This window comes from Dipodomys merriami, unplaced genomic scaffold (genome assembly GCF_024711535.1).
Source record: "Dipodomys merriami isolate MVZ:Mamm:240054 unplaced genomic scaffold, mDipMer1.0.p SCAF_915, whole genome shotgun sequence".
In the NCBI taxonomy this organism is placed as follows: Eukaryota; Metazoa; Chordata; class Mammalia; order Rodentia; family Heteromyidae; genus Dipodomys; species Dipodomys merriami.
Window position 1 is genome coordinate 134,961 of NW_027206530.1, and position 15,001 is coordinate 149,961.

The 15,001-nt window shown below is 40.9% G+C and overlaps 1 protein-coding gene across 7 annotated transcripts in view; it reads left to right on the forward strand.

The window, feature by feature from the left end:
• The window catches only part of LOC138821426 (F-box/WD repeat-containing protein 11-like), a 99,683-nt gene that overhangs the window by 73,882 nt on the left and 10,800 nt on the right, over positions 1 to 15,001 (forward strand). For all 7 annotated transcript variants that reach the window (XM_070013633.1, XM_070013630.1, XM_070013632.1 and 4 more), the window contains 6 exons: positions 1,264 to 1,401; positions 4,566 to 4,684; positions 6,460 to 6,709; positions 9,761 to 9,879; positions 12,139 to 12,249; positions 13,061 to 13,139. In XM_070013633.1, the coding sequence (XP_069869734.1) occupies positions 1,264 to 1,401; positions 4,566 to 4,684; positions 6,460 to 6,709; positions 9,761 to 9,879; positions 12,139 to 12,249; positions 13,061 to 13,139 (816 nt within the window). The remainder of the gene's footprint in view (positions 1 to 1,263; positions 1,402 to 4,565; positions 4,685 to 6,459; positions 6,710 to 9,760; positions 9,880 to 12,138; positions 12,250 to 13,060; positions 13,140 to 15,001) is intronic.

Genomic DNA, 15,001 nt, shown 5'->3' on the forward strand with positions numbered 1-15,001 from the left:
CTTCATAGGTGTGAATATGTTAGTATCAAAAGCACAGGCTGAACCAGAAGGAACTGGGTATGATTTCCAGCTAGTCTAATTAGTAGTTTTGTTGTCTCAGGCAGATTAAACTTTTATTTTCTTGTTTGAAAAAGAGAAACAATGCGAGCTTTCTTGCAAGGTTATTACACTAATCCTTTAGTCAAGTAAACTTATAATACAGATGTTTATGATTGGATTGCATCATGATAAATTCATTTTAAGTTAAGTGTACTCAATCCATCTAACCTTACTGAACACCTGAAACTTGCAGCCCAGTACATTGTTGGGTTTTCTTGTTTCCCTTGTTGCCACATCTTGGCATTGTACATCTCCAGGGAAAAGATCAAAATTCAGAGTATAGATTCTACTGAATGGACAGGTATTGCTTTTGCATCATAAAGCCTAGGTGTAATCGCTGTAAGCCAAGGACCATCTTTACCTCTAGTTGGGGATGCTGTGTGCCCGGATACCAAAGGGATGCATTAGTGTGAGCTGGGGTGGTGATTTGTTTCTGAAACAAGGTCTCACTGCGTAGATCAGGCTGCTCTCAAATGTGTCCGCTTGCTGCCATAGCCTTTTAGTACTGAAATTACAGGTGTGTTCTACCATGCCTGGTCTGTGCCTCATTTGAATGCATCTTGGATGTGTCCTGATCTTTTTATCCTAAGTGGTCTAGAATACCCTAAAATCCCAGTGAGCGTTGGAAGGGTGATGCGACTAAAATGTGCCATTCTTACTGTGATGTGATTTTAGTTTGGTGGGATAGAAAAAGCTGATGACAGAATTTTTTCTTTGTAGTTGACATGTGCTAGTTATACACGATCTTTTCTCAATGGTCAAGACATTGCTTTGATTGGATCCATAGATTTCTACGTATGCTTCATACGCAGCAGTCTTTTGCCAAATACTGTTACTGACATTAGGGAGTGACTCTGAGGTTTCATTTATTTATATGTTTTAGGCACAAATGACATTTTCTAAACACTGAATTCTGTCTAGGCCATTTCAGACCTAACCCAAAACTCACTGGAAGTCCTGTGCTAGTTTGCCAGACAGACAGGGAAAGTTTTTGGGAACAAAACATTTATTATTGGAAAACAGCGTGATTCCTGTCAACACACAGTCATGCAAAACAAGATTGGAGTAGCAATGGTGTGCTCTTTTGGAAAAAAATGTCACATTCTGAAACCTAAAAGAATAGTTACTTGGCACAAACTCATCTTTTGGCCCATTTCTTGCCAGACTATAGAATCCAACTGGCGGTGTGGGCGTCATAACTTGCAGAGAATTCAGTGCCGCTCCGAAAACAGTAAAGGAGTCTACTGTCTACAATATGATGACGAAAAAATTATCAGTGGCCTGCGGGATAATTCTATTAAGGTAAATGGCTGCATTTGTATGCATTATTTTTAAAATAGTGGTGGGAATGTAGCAGTCTTTCTGTTAACTGCAGATTGCCTTGTATCTGTCCTGCTCTACCTTAGCAGCTCCCAGACTGGTTTGGGAGAAACAGAGCCAGAGAATAAAGACCCGGATCACCTCATTTCTCACCCTCCTCTAAGCAAGCCCACAGTGTTCTCTGTTTAAGTGTAAATAGGAATTGCTCCAGTTTCACTAGGTGCTTGAATACTTTGCTAGCTGGTAAAAATACTCTTGGTTTGACTGGAAATCAAAGTCACTGGCTTTTATATTTTCTGACAAGGGCTCCAATGATAAAATGAAAAACAAAAAAAACCAGTGAAAAATTGTTTCCATTCACTTTTCAATAATAAACTGCACTCCTCCTCTGTTTAGTTGGTTTGACCGGATTCTGTGACTGTTTTACATTGTTTGTAGCTAATAAACTCTTCATATGTAATAAAACCGTGAGGACTTTTAACATACACCAGAAAGATCAATCTTTCTGATGAAGTACTTTGATAGCCAAAATAACAATCAAGGTAAAAAGAGTAGTTTCAGGTGCCTTCATGCCCCGTCCTGCCCCTGTGAGATCTCATCTTTACCACTTAATCCCCTGTGCACAAGAAACCAGTGATCTTTTTTCCTGATCCTATCACTTATTTTCCTTTTCCAGAACATCCTATCAAAGGATTTATACTGTCAATGGATTTTTAATTTTTTTATTACTATAAAGGTGATGTACAGAGGGTTACAGTTACCTAAGTCAGGTAGTGAGCACACCACCACTCCCCTCCCACTCCCAGTTTTCCCTCCCGTCCCCACTTACAAGTTACGTAGTTTACTTTCAACACACTTTATGCTGCATTTTCACCCTGTCCCCCCATTTCTGTTCAATGGATTTTTATAGTGTAGTCTTTGAGTCTGATTTCTTATAGTTAGCACAATACATTTGAGATCATCTATGTTGTATTTAATAATAGTTAATTCCCTTTCATTGCTGAAGAGTGTTACATTTTCTTAAGGGCACCATAATTACTCAGTTGGTTCTTAAAGGGTGTTTTACTGTTTGCAGTTTCTCATAATTGTGAATAAAGCCATTATAAGCACATGCATATTAGGTCTTTATGAGAATGTAGGTTTTAATTTACTCGAGTAAAAACTGGGAATAGGGTTACCTGCTCATCAAGTGAGATTTTGGGCTAGCTGATGACATTTTAGATACAACACCAAAAGCTTAATCTAGGAAAGAAGGGACTGATGAGGTAGCCTTCATTCAAATTTTTTAAAAAGTCCTTCTCTGTGAGATATGCTGTTAAGAGCATGAGGACGTAAATTTCTGGTCTGTAAAAGACACACCTGATGAAAGACTGTTATTCAAAATGTGCAAAAACTTTAAAATTCAACCATAAGAAAATAGCCACATTTTAAAAATAGGAAAATACCTTAATAGACATCTTATCAGGAAAGATATGCCAATAGCAAAGAGATTTCAAAAATGTCCTGGATCATATATCTTCAGGAAAATGCAAATTAAAGTAATGGTAAGATATATGTATCTATCAGTGTTAACAGCTAGAACAAACGGTGGTCAAGAGGTAGAGCAACTTGAACTCTCATTCATTGCGAGTAAGAATGCAAAATAATGCAGCCACATTGGAAGGCAGTGTGGCAGTTCTAAAACTGCTGCTGTGTGACCTGTCTGTCAATTGGCACTACTTGGTATTTACTTAAAGGAGTGGAGGTCTTATGTCTACTCCAAACCTGTGCATATGTTTATAGCAGCCTTATTCACAATTACTAAAACTTGGAAATAGCAAAATGGCTTTCAGTAGGTGAATGGATAAATAAACAGATATGTCCATAGAATGGAATAATTTTCAGCACTAAAAAGAAATTAACTTCTCAAGATGTGAAAGACATGGAAAAACTTCAGATGCATATGACTAAGTTAAAGAAGCCAATCTGAGAAGACCTACACAGGATGCATCCAACTACCTGACATTTTAGAAAAGAAAAGCCACAAAGACAGTGACCAACAGGAAGAAAGAGCACTCCACCCAAACAAGTAGTGCTTATGTTTAATTTCCTGTATCTTAGAAAATATAGGACACACACACATACACATATATATACACACAAACATATACACACAGTCATAGTGTAGACACTTTTTATCTTGATTTTTAGTGTGTAACTATAATAAAGCTTTGTATTTTCTCATTAAAAACTCTTCATGGGCTGGGAAGGTGGCTCAGTGGTAGAGTGCTTGCCTCGCATGCATGCATGAGGCCATGGGTTCAATTCCTCAGCACCACATAAGCAGAAATAAACAGAAGTGGCGCTGTGGCCTAAGTGGTAGAGCGCTAGCCTTGAGCTGAAGAGCTGAGGGAATGCGCCCAGGCCCAGAGTACAGGCCCCATGACCTGCAAAAAAAAAAAAAAAGAAAGAAAAGAAAAGAGAAAAAAAGAAATCACTTAAAAAAAAAAAACAAAAAAACCACAACTCTTCATAGCTGAAGCTCTGGTGGCTCATTCCTGTAAATCCTACCTACTCAGAAGCTAAGATCTGAAGATTACGGTTCAAAGCCAGCCCAAGCAGGAAAGTTGATGAGACTCTTATCTCGAATTAACCACAAAAAAAGCCAGAGGTGGAACCGGTGGCTCAAGTGGCAGAGCACCAGCCCTGAGCAAAAAAAAAACCTAAAGGACAGCATTACTGGCATGCGCACAGTGGGGATGGGAGAAGAACTCTTGGTAGTTTGTTCTGGGATTTTCCCAAAGTGTTAGACGCTTCATTTCTCATTTTTTGTTATTGTAAATATAAGATGTGTGCATTTTAACAGATGTTGCCACCAAAGGATGTGCTAACTCCACACTTTTATATTAAAAGTCCTTTTATAAGGCTGTTGGTAAGTGTACTTAGTAAAATAGCTAAGGGTTCAAATTAGACAAAGCTCTGCATCTCTTCCAAAAATTCATTAGTATTTCCTTTATTCCATCTCATCATTTCTCACCTATTTGATATTTATCTCTTACTGTGGCACAGAACCTTTTATTTTATGATCTAGAACACAAGGCGTGACAGTAACATAGACGAAATGTTCTGCACTAAATCACTGTTTGTCGTTGATCTTCTCTAAATAGATTTGGGATAAAACCAGTCTGGAATGTTTGAAAGTGTTAACAGGACACACAGGCTCTGTCCTCTGTCTCCAGTATGACGAGCGTGTCATTGTAACTGGCTCTTCAGATTCTACGGTGAGGTGAGTGTTCTAACTTGATTGTTCCTACTAGGTCATTTTTCCTGAGGCGACTGAGTTGCACACCTGCTTATAAGATTGACACACTTCGTGTGCATGTTTATCTGCTGTTTTTGATATAGATGTATTAAGTAAGTCAGATGAAGAATACATTTCCTTTTGGACAATGTCATCCGTTCCTTGCTTTCTCCCAGTTCCCCCCGCCCCCCATGCCCACCCACAAGTTGTACAGTTCATTTTCAACAGTGTCCAGTGAGTACCATTGCTGCATTTGTTCATCCTTTCCCTCCATTTCTGTGCCTCCCCTTACCCTCCCGAAGACAGATAAATGATCAGATAGAACAAAAAGGAAAGAAAACAAGAACAGCAAAAAATTTAAAACCTCTTGTTTTCATTTCCTGGAGTTCATTTCAAGATATATATCTATATATCTTCTGTTCTTCCCCTAGTAGCCTCCTCACTGTATGTAAATGCCTACAGACCTGTATAATTTATTATGTTCCAGTGTTTTAGATCTGGCTTCTGCATATGTGAAAACACACGCCCTTTGTCTCTGAGCTTGGAACGCCAATTTTTAAATGATTGAGTCCTCTTGCCCTGCTTTATAGAGATGATGTCACGCTTTCCTATAAAATGCCTAGCATTAGGCTTGCTTTCTCCTCTTGGAATCCGGTGGTCTAGAGGAGGACGTATAGTAAGTGCCACCCTCAGGTACAGAGAGAATCAGAGGCAGTTTGCAGAGCCTTTTGAGGGGGATAGAGCAGGTGAACGCTGCAAGCTAGATAATAATGTTTAGACATCAGCCTTTGCAAGTAGGAAGATACTGTCTTCTATTGGGAAACCAAGATCAGAGAAATTAAATATAATTAAATAATTTTTTCAGAGTTAAAGGACATTTGGAACCTGAAATGTGATGGCCTTTCCAGTAGTGAAGGCCTTAGTTTCTAGTTCTGTTTAAAGGGCAAAGGAAGATGAAAGTAGTGATGTTTCATTGCAGATGAGCAGCGGGGCCTGCTAGATGGGGTCACGATTGAAGTCCACGCTTACCCCGGGCTCACATGAGGCATCACAATTCTTTTCTCCTGCTCCGTTGGTTTTTGTCACTAGGCTTTGGCATTGCTCCTGGTCCTCTTGGACCTACGCAGCTGCTCTTAGCACAGATCATGGCTCAGTCTTTGAATTCAGTCTTTTTTTTTTTTCCCTCTGATTTGTATGAACTTGGCCTCTTAGGAGATTAGGACTGCAGAAAAGTTTTGATGTTTCTGAAAGGTTGCACCTAACACCCCCATATCTTTGGTTTGAAGCCATCAGGACACTCTGACTTTGTCCATACACAGTTAGTTAGGTGAGGAAATGGCTTTGGGAATTGAGAGATTCCATGATTTATAGTTTGAAATGACAAATTCGCCTGCATCTAAAATCAGCAACAACTTGGTGCTTGTGCTTGTCTTCCACTGCCAAGCATTCCTTTTGTTATCACCTACCTGCTAGAAACCCACTGTCTGTAGAGGGCATCTTCCCCATCACCACAAGCCTTCAGACACCAGGCTTGCGTGCCTATCAAGTCTCACGTAAGCTGGAGCAGAGCCACAATTACCTGCCTTTTCTAAAACCATCTCAGCACTTACAGCAAGCAAGAAAGCTGCTGCAGCTCACCACCCCACCTTGAATTGATTGTATTTACTAAATTTTTTAAAGCCTGTATTTCCACATGTTCATTAAGACTCTTTCCCTGGCTGCACAGTAATTAAGCATCATGTGTGTCTCTTCCCTTCTAGAGTGTGGGATGTGAACACAGGTGAAGTTCTGAACACACTGATCCATCACAATGAAGCTGTACTGCACTTACGCTTCAGCAATGGACTGATGGTGACGTGCTCCAAGGATCGCTCCATTGCTGTGTGGGACATGGCCTCTGCCACTGATATCACTTTACGCCGTGTCCTGGTTGGACACCGCGCTGCTGTCAATGTAGTAGACTTTGATGACAAGTACATTGTGTCTGCTTCTGGAGACAGGACCATCAAAGTAAGTGTCTGCAGTTAGGACCTGCCTGCTCCTGTCCCTTGGACAGCAAAGAGAAAGCAGAGGGGGCTCCTGGCACCTTGAGAGACCATGAGCCAGGAGATCCTCCCACCCTGTATGCCTCCAGAACCACCGGCCAGAGAGGAGAAAAAGCCGTCCAGTAGAAGGCAGAGAATCCATCTACGCACGCACTCCACCCTCCCAGCCCTCTCAGATCTGCTCCACCAATGTGGCTCCCACACTTAAGCATTCTGTTGGAGATCACAGGGCTAGATAGTGGCAGGACATAATCCATTGTATCCCCTTCATTTTGAGAGCTTGTGGTGGCCTAGACCTGGGCTGACTGTAGAGAAATGAGACAAACACGGCCTGGCCCTGCCTGTGAGGGCTAGTGTCCATGTAAGGATGTAGGCACATGGGCTATGATGTCCCGCCAGATTGGTAAATGTATTTCTGTTCCAATATCAATGCTAGCTTTTAAAAGTATTAGCTTTTGTCGGGCACCGGTGGCTCATGCCTGTAATCTTAGCTACTCAGGAGGCTGAGATCTGAGGATTGTGGTACAAAGCCAGCCTGGGCAGGAAAGTCCGTGAGACTCTTATCTCCAGAAAACTGGAAGTGGCTAAGGCTCAAGTGGTAGAGAGCTTGCCTTGAGCTGAAGAGCTGAGGGACAGCGCCCAGGCCCAGAGTTCAAGCCCCATGACCAACCATAAAAAAAAAAAAAAAGTATTAAGAAAGCCTTAGCTTTCTTATTATTTTATAGCAGCCTTACCTGAATAGAATTTCCATACTATAAGATTAAGCATTTACACTTCAGTGGTCTTTAGTACAGTTACAGCGCTGTGTATTACACTGACACTATGTGTTTTATGAACTTTTAAAATCAAATTTTATCTAAAACACCTCTTCTAGTAGTAGTCAATCCCACTACTGACCTGCCCCTTCCCCTACCTTCCCTTTTGTTTCTAAGATTTGCCTTTCTAGTCATATAAATGTAAGCAGATAATATGTAACAGTTTGTGTCCCGTGTGCTTTTGTTTTTGTTTTCAAGGCTCATCCACTTTAGAAGCAATAATTCCTTGCTTCTAGTGACTGAGTAAAATTCCATTTTGTCTGTGGATGTACCACATCTTGTTTATCTATTTATCAGTAGCTGGACTTTCGGTTCTTTGCATTTTCTGGCTATACACTGATAGTAGCTATAGAATAAAGCTACAACATTTATGTACAGGTTTTTGCATGTTTGTTTACTTCTAGTTCTCTTAGGATGGTAGTTGTGTGTTTAACATGTTGAAGAACTACCGAACTATTTTTAAAATATGCACTATTGTACAATCCTGCCAACAATATATGAGGGCTTAAACATGCTCAAAGAATCTTCTTTCACCAGACAGAATTCTGGTGACTGTGGCCCCACAAATCACAGACTGTATGGCATCACGCATTAGATTAGGTAATCTGAAAGATGACAGCCAGGGTTTGTATGCTTTAACCTGCCCCACACTGACACCAGTTAGTACAAGACCTGTATCTGGAAGTCAAAAGCATTTGGGCCTTCATACGAAACAGTGCCTTCATACAACCAACCTCTACTCTTGCCAACATTTATTATTATGTGTCTTTTAACCCTGCTATCCAAGTGCATGTGCAGGAGTACTAGTGACTAATAATATTGATTATTAATCATTCCTAGGTGCTTATTGGCTATTGGTGCCTTCTTGGAGGAATTCATTTAAATCTTATGACCCTATAAAAGTTGAGCAATTTACCTTTTTATGGCTGAGTTATAAAAATGTTTCTTAAAAACATATTCTGGATACAACTTGTCAGATATGTGATTATCCATTCTTTGGGGTATCTTTTTACTTGCTTAAAGCACTAATAATTTTACTTTAATTTTTTTTTTTTTCCCCTGGTCGTGGGGCCTGAACTCAGGGCCTGGGTGTAGTCCCTGAATTCTTTTGTTCAAAGCTAGTGCTCTTACCACTTTGAGCCAGAGCTCTACTTCCAGTTTTCTCATGTTGAATTGGAGATGAGAGTCTCATAGACTTTCCTGCCCAGGCTGGCTTTGAACCATGATCCTCAGATCTCAGCCTCCTGAGTAGTTAGGATTACAGGGGTGAGCCACCAGCACCTGGCTATGATTTTAATTTTAATAACATCCAGGTTATTAGGGGTTTTTGTTTGTTTGTTTGTTATGCTTTTGTTAAAAGTCTAAGCCCAGGCCACAGAGATTTACTTCTGTGTTTTCTTCTAAGAGCTGTATAATTTCAGTTCTTCCACTTAGGTCTTTGATTATTAGGTCATTTTGTATTAAACTTGTATATGATATGAGAAGGGTCCAGCTCCCCCCCCTTTATGTAAATACCCATCTCAACTACAAATGCAGTTGGTATAATAATTAATGGCACTACAGTTACTATGTATCTTTTTTACTTAGTTTATCATATATTAAGTGTGATTATCTAAATCTTGCAGATTATTTCCCAGCAAAGGGTATTATCTTTTCCATACAGGTAATATTAGGGGTGAGATGGCCAAATAAATGGAGCCATTTATAGCAGTTACATTAGGTTTGACATGTCAGCTGGTGTAAAAACACAAAATCTGCCACAAACTCTTTCCTCCAAGCTAATAAATGCCTGGATTATCCAGGAGATACTCCCTTTGTGAAGATCACAACCCTCTCTGTATTTTATTCCAGTTTTACCACTCAACAGGTAAGACAGCTTCATTCTGACCAGTTTCTCCCCCAGCTTTCAACTTTGAGTTAGATGATTCTTTGTTGTAATTGTGTGTTTGCATCATTGTTAGACACAGTGTTAGAAGTCTTCCCCTTCTCTTGTTTTGTCATCCAGACTAGCTTAGAACTTGCTATTCATTCAGCCTAGTCTATCCTGGAACTCTGGATCTTCCTTCTGCAGCCTCCAGGGTGCTGGGATCACAATCATGTATTACTATACTCGGCTGTCTCTCTCTCTTTCTTTTTTAAGGGTATATATTATGGAGGGCTTTTCTCTGTTTAGTCTTAAAAACATGCTATTTGTCACATAGGTCTGGAGCACTAGCACCTGTGAATTTGTTCGTACTCTTAATGGGCATAAGCGAGGTATTGCCTGCCTCCAGTACCGGGATCGGCTAGTCGTTAGTGGATCATCAGATAACACCATCAGGTGAGTAGAAATACTGACAGCAGGCTTATTTTTGCCATACTGTTGTGATTTATCTGTTAGTCTCAAGGCTCAAATGAACTCTTACAGTTATTTGGATCTTCAGTTCAAGTGGGAAAACTGTATGCCCTTGGGGGTCTTCCAGGATTCTCCCAGTACACAGTTTTATAACAGCAGCACTTGGAATTGCTTACTACCAGAGTACCTAAGATTTGTGGCTAAGCTCACTCTGCTTTTCCTCATCCAGGAGTCCCGTTTCCTTCCCAACAGATGGCAGGGCACTTCATGTCTCTTATAAAATCATCTCCTCCTGGCTGTTTGTTCTACCTCCCTTTTCTCTTTCCAACAGTCCTTGCTTTTTATTAAGTATGACTAGAAATAGACACGTTATATCTTAGTAAGACCACCAGTCATTTTCTACTATTTCAAATATGTTAGTATTTTTTGTAGAAGTGACTATATAACTTTGGTGTTTATAACCAACTTGCCTAATGTTTGAGCTAATAAAGACTGAGTTCAAGATTTTTTTAGGAGGTAATGGGGGTGCCAGTCCTGAGGCTTGAACTCAGGGCCTAGGTGCTGTCCCTGATGGTTTTTGCTCAAGGCTAGCACTGTACATACAACTTGAGCTGCAGCTCCATTTCCAACTTCTTGGTGGTTAATCGGCGGTAAGAGCCTAGGCTGGCTTTGAATTTGAACCGCGATCCTCAGACCTCAGCCTCCTAAGTAGCTAGGGTTACAGGTATGAGCCACCAGTGCCCAGCAGTTTTCTTTTTAAATCCTCTGTGTAAGTCTTGTTTTGCTTTTAATAGAGTAGTCAAACACTGGGCTACAGCGCGATGTAAAATCGTAAGTTTTCTTTATTTTCAGGTATTTCTGCTGAGCCACACCTCCAGCCCTTTTTTGTGTTGGTTATTTCTGAGATAGAATCTTACTTCCTGCTTGGGCATGTACCTTGATCTGCTTGTTTATTCATGTGCCACCTTGTCTAGCTATTGGTTGAGAAGATGTTGTGAACTTTCCTGTCCTGGCTAGCATTGAGCTATAGTACTCCTTATCTTAGTCTCCCAAGTTGCTAGTGTTATAGGAGTGAGCTAACAGCACAAGACTCGCTTTAAGCAATGTGAAAATGTAGAGCTTCTAATGCCTATGGGATTGCCTTGTTTCATAAGTCTTTTAACTTCCTCATTAGTCTCTGAGGTGAGTATTTGTCTGTAGTTTTTACTTTACAAGTAGATCAGAGAAACCATCATTACTTTTTAGAGCAGAGTTTGCTGAGAGCTTCTGTAGCTAAATGTAATTACTGTGTTCACCTTGTTTATACAAATTACTGTGTCACTTTGTTTTATACATGCTAGTTTACTGTGATTTTTTTTGCAAGAAATTTATAAAAACCAGTGTTGGAGAGAGGAGGAAAAACATCTCTAATTCCATAAATAGAGCACTTGTGAAATTCCACCATGTAAGTCATATGCAGAGAAAAAGGCTTAAGTAGTCCGTGGGTTTGTATTTCCCAGAGACTATGTGTACCTTGTGTCTTCCACTCCGACTGTGTAAGTTTGGCAGCCCTGAGCCCCATCAGTATTAAGATGCCACCGTGCTGGTCCACCATTTCCAGCTGTGGTGGGCCTCATGGTCTCCTATCTGGAAATGCCTTTTCTTTACTGCTACAGTCAAAGCCCTTCTGAGACCAGACTTGAAGATAATGCCTAGGCATTAAGCAAAATCAAAGCTTCTTGCTTAAAAAATTCCAAAGGGTTAGAGGTGTGGCTCAGATGGTGATCGCTAGCCATGTGAAAGCAAGCGTCAGATAGCATGTTTGAGTTTCAGTCTCAGACAAAAATGAAAGTTGTCCTAGTGTACTTTTACACCTTCTAAAATTATCTTTAAGTAGTTGATTATGAAAACAGTGAGTGCACTGTGATCAGTGTCCCTCCCAACCCTCCCCTTCCCCCAGTTTTCTCAATCTTGTAGGAAATGTATTGACCTTTGTGACTGCATTCCCCTCCCCCCCCCCCTTGATCCCAACCACCTTTCAGGCACTCAATTTCTGGTATTGATTTTGTTGGGCTGTAAATTAGCCTTTCTAAGGAATTACATAGTTTGAATTCTCTCCTGTCTATACCTTTATGTATACGGTATGGGACAAGAGAGAAATAGCCATGAAGATCTCAAAGAGAGGGAGAAGGCTTATCTGTATGAACATAAAAGACCTTTTCTATGTGTATAATTTGTTTCACAGATGTCTGTTTTTCATTCAAGGCTATGGGACATCGAATGTGGTGCCTGTTTAAGAGTTCTGGAGGGACATGAAGAGTTGGTCCGATGCATTCGGTTTGACAACAAGAGGATTGTCAGTGGTGCCTATGATGGGTATGTACTGCCGTAGCCACATGGAGAACAAAAAGAAGACTTGTGTGCTGAGCAGCACTGTTGTGCAGGGTCCATTGCTAGGTACTACCTGTGTTAAGGGGGACGGAACGTGCTGTTACTGTTCTGATCGGTGAAGTGAGGACATTCAGACCCAGAGGGCTACAGTAAATGAAAAGCCTCTGAACCTCCCAAGCTGATGATTTTGACAGTCATGAGGGAAGTAGGTCTGGTTGCAGCAGAGCTCAGTTCTTTCCTTACCCCCCCAAAACCCACCTTTTTTTTCTGATGAGATTGAGGATACATTTCTACTTTTGATGTTTGATCAATTGAATAATACGCTTTAAAACCCCATGTGCTTTTTTAAATGAGGGAACGTTAAACCTTTCGAGATGACTTAGTATGTGTACTTAAGGCCTAGATCTGCATAAATTCACATCCTGGTTCTCAGCATTTACTTATTGGAGGTGGGTTGGTAGCCTTGGGGTTTTACTGGTAGCCTAGATTTCTGTCATCAGCATCTGCTCGGTCCCAGAGGGTCCCCTGAATAATGAGTGAATTTGGTGACATAAGTTGTTAGCAAGTCGGGAATTGAACTTAGATCATCTAAAGTGATTTTTTTTTACCTCTTTAGGCATAACATTTCTTCTGAACTTTAACAGTTCTGAGAATGTTTAGATCCTCATTTTTCTTTTAAGCTAAGCATTATTGGCTCAGAAACTTGTAAGATCACAAACATGTTGTCCACTACTCTTCAGGGTAGTTGAGAACATGGTAAACTCGCCACTAACCACAGTCTCATTTTCCTTTGTAGGAAAATTAAAGTTTGGGATTTGCAAGCTGCCCTTGACCCTCGCGCTCCAGCAAGCACCCTGTGTTTGCGCACTCTGGTGGTACGTGGGCTTTCTCTGTGCTGGTGGGAACTATCTGCAGATAGCTGCCTGGGTAGAAGAAGCAAGCCGTGTTCCTCACAGCATGCTTTCAGAGAAGTGCACTGTTCAGTTTGCTTAGACAGAATCATGGGCTTTTCTCCCCCTTGTTTTTGAGACAGGGTCTCAGTATACAGCTTAAAATTTACCATTCCCCTGTCCTAACCTCCCATGCCAGGATCACAGGTCTGTACCCCTGTGCCGAGCCCCATGTTAGTCACCAACATTACCATAAAAGCTTCCTCCTTTGTAGATACCCTGATGGCTTTATAGGTTTGACTAATTGTCTTCTCCTTAATCTCCCAAAGAGATTTCTGTGTGGTGGTGACATAGTTTCATAATACAGGCACATTTATGTGCTATTAAAGCAGAATTTCCTCTCAATCCACAACTATATGAATTATTGCTTTGGCATGTAGAAATACTCAGTATTATTAAGTAGTTGTATAAAGGGCTTACAGTTCCATAAGAAGTACTTTATATTTTAATTGATGGGCAGTAATTAAATGTATATTCGTACGGTGCAATGTGATGTTTTGAGCTACATATACATTATATAGAAAAGTTGAGCCAACCTAATTAACATCTGTCACTCTGCCAGTTAGCATTTTTTGGAAAAAGTTAAAAATTTAATTTGCCTCTTTTGAAATACACAGTTATTACTCGTTGTGGCCACTGTGCTACAGTAGATCACTAAAATGGATTCCTGTAGAGTAACTACAGTTTTGTGCCTCTTTCCCGATCTCATTCCCTCCAACTCTCCCATCCTCTCCATGTTTCTATAAGCTTAACTTTTTTTGTTGTCTTTGGTACTAGGCCTGAGGCTCGGTGCTGTCCCTGAGTCTTTTTGCTGAAGGCTAGCTCTCTGCCACTTGAGCCACACTTCTACCTCCAGTTTTTTGGTGGTTAATTAGAGCTAAGAGTTTCATGGACTTTCCTGCCCAGGCTGGCTTCAAAATGCAATCCTCATTCACAGCCTCCTTAGTAGTCAGGATTGCAAGTGTGAGCCATTGGTGCTGGCTGAGGTTAACTTTTTATTAGAGGACATACGTAAGATCACACAGTGTAAGTCTTCCTGAGCCTCGCTATTTCACATATTTAACATCGCAACCTCCAGGTCAATGCAGATGTCAAGATTTTTTTTGCTTTAAAACTGAATAAAGAAGGACTTTTTTTCTTAGAGGTTGTAGGGTTTGAACTCCTTCAGAGCCGCACCCCAGACCTCTTTTGCTTTTAGTTGTTAAGATAGGGTCTTGAATTTTTCCCAGGGCCAGCCTCAGACAGCTTCCTGCCTGCATAGCTGGAATGGCATGTGTGTGCCACTAAGCCCTGGCGGCATGCCTGGGCGGGCCTCAGACCTCAGGCGTCTTAATCTCTGTCTTCTGAGTAACTGCTGCTACAGGCATGAGCAAAGACCAACAGTGCATTATTTTTTAGGTTTATCTTATTTGAACAACTTTACCTAAAACTATTTCTAGGACAATCCATCATATTTTTAAAGAGTTAGACCATCTGAAAATGCTGCTAAATGTTTCTTGTTTTCAGTGATTTTTCTCTTTCATGTCTTCATTTCCTGTATTGTTTAGACCATGCAGAGCGATAGTTAGTTGTCTTGGTAATGCTTCTAGTGCTTTGCTCTGCGGGACTGGGCTACCTGTTCTTGCTAGGGGCCATGTTGCCTCTTCGGCCATGCTTCGGGACATTTCTCTGTTGGCTGTTGTCAATGCTGGTGGGGCTTTATGCTCTGGCTGTCTTGACTGGCGTCCTCCTAATGGCACTGCCCGACGCCCCCTGTAGGGGGAGGGCAGACTCACACCTCTGCACCT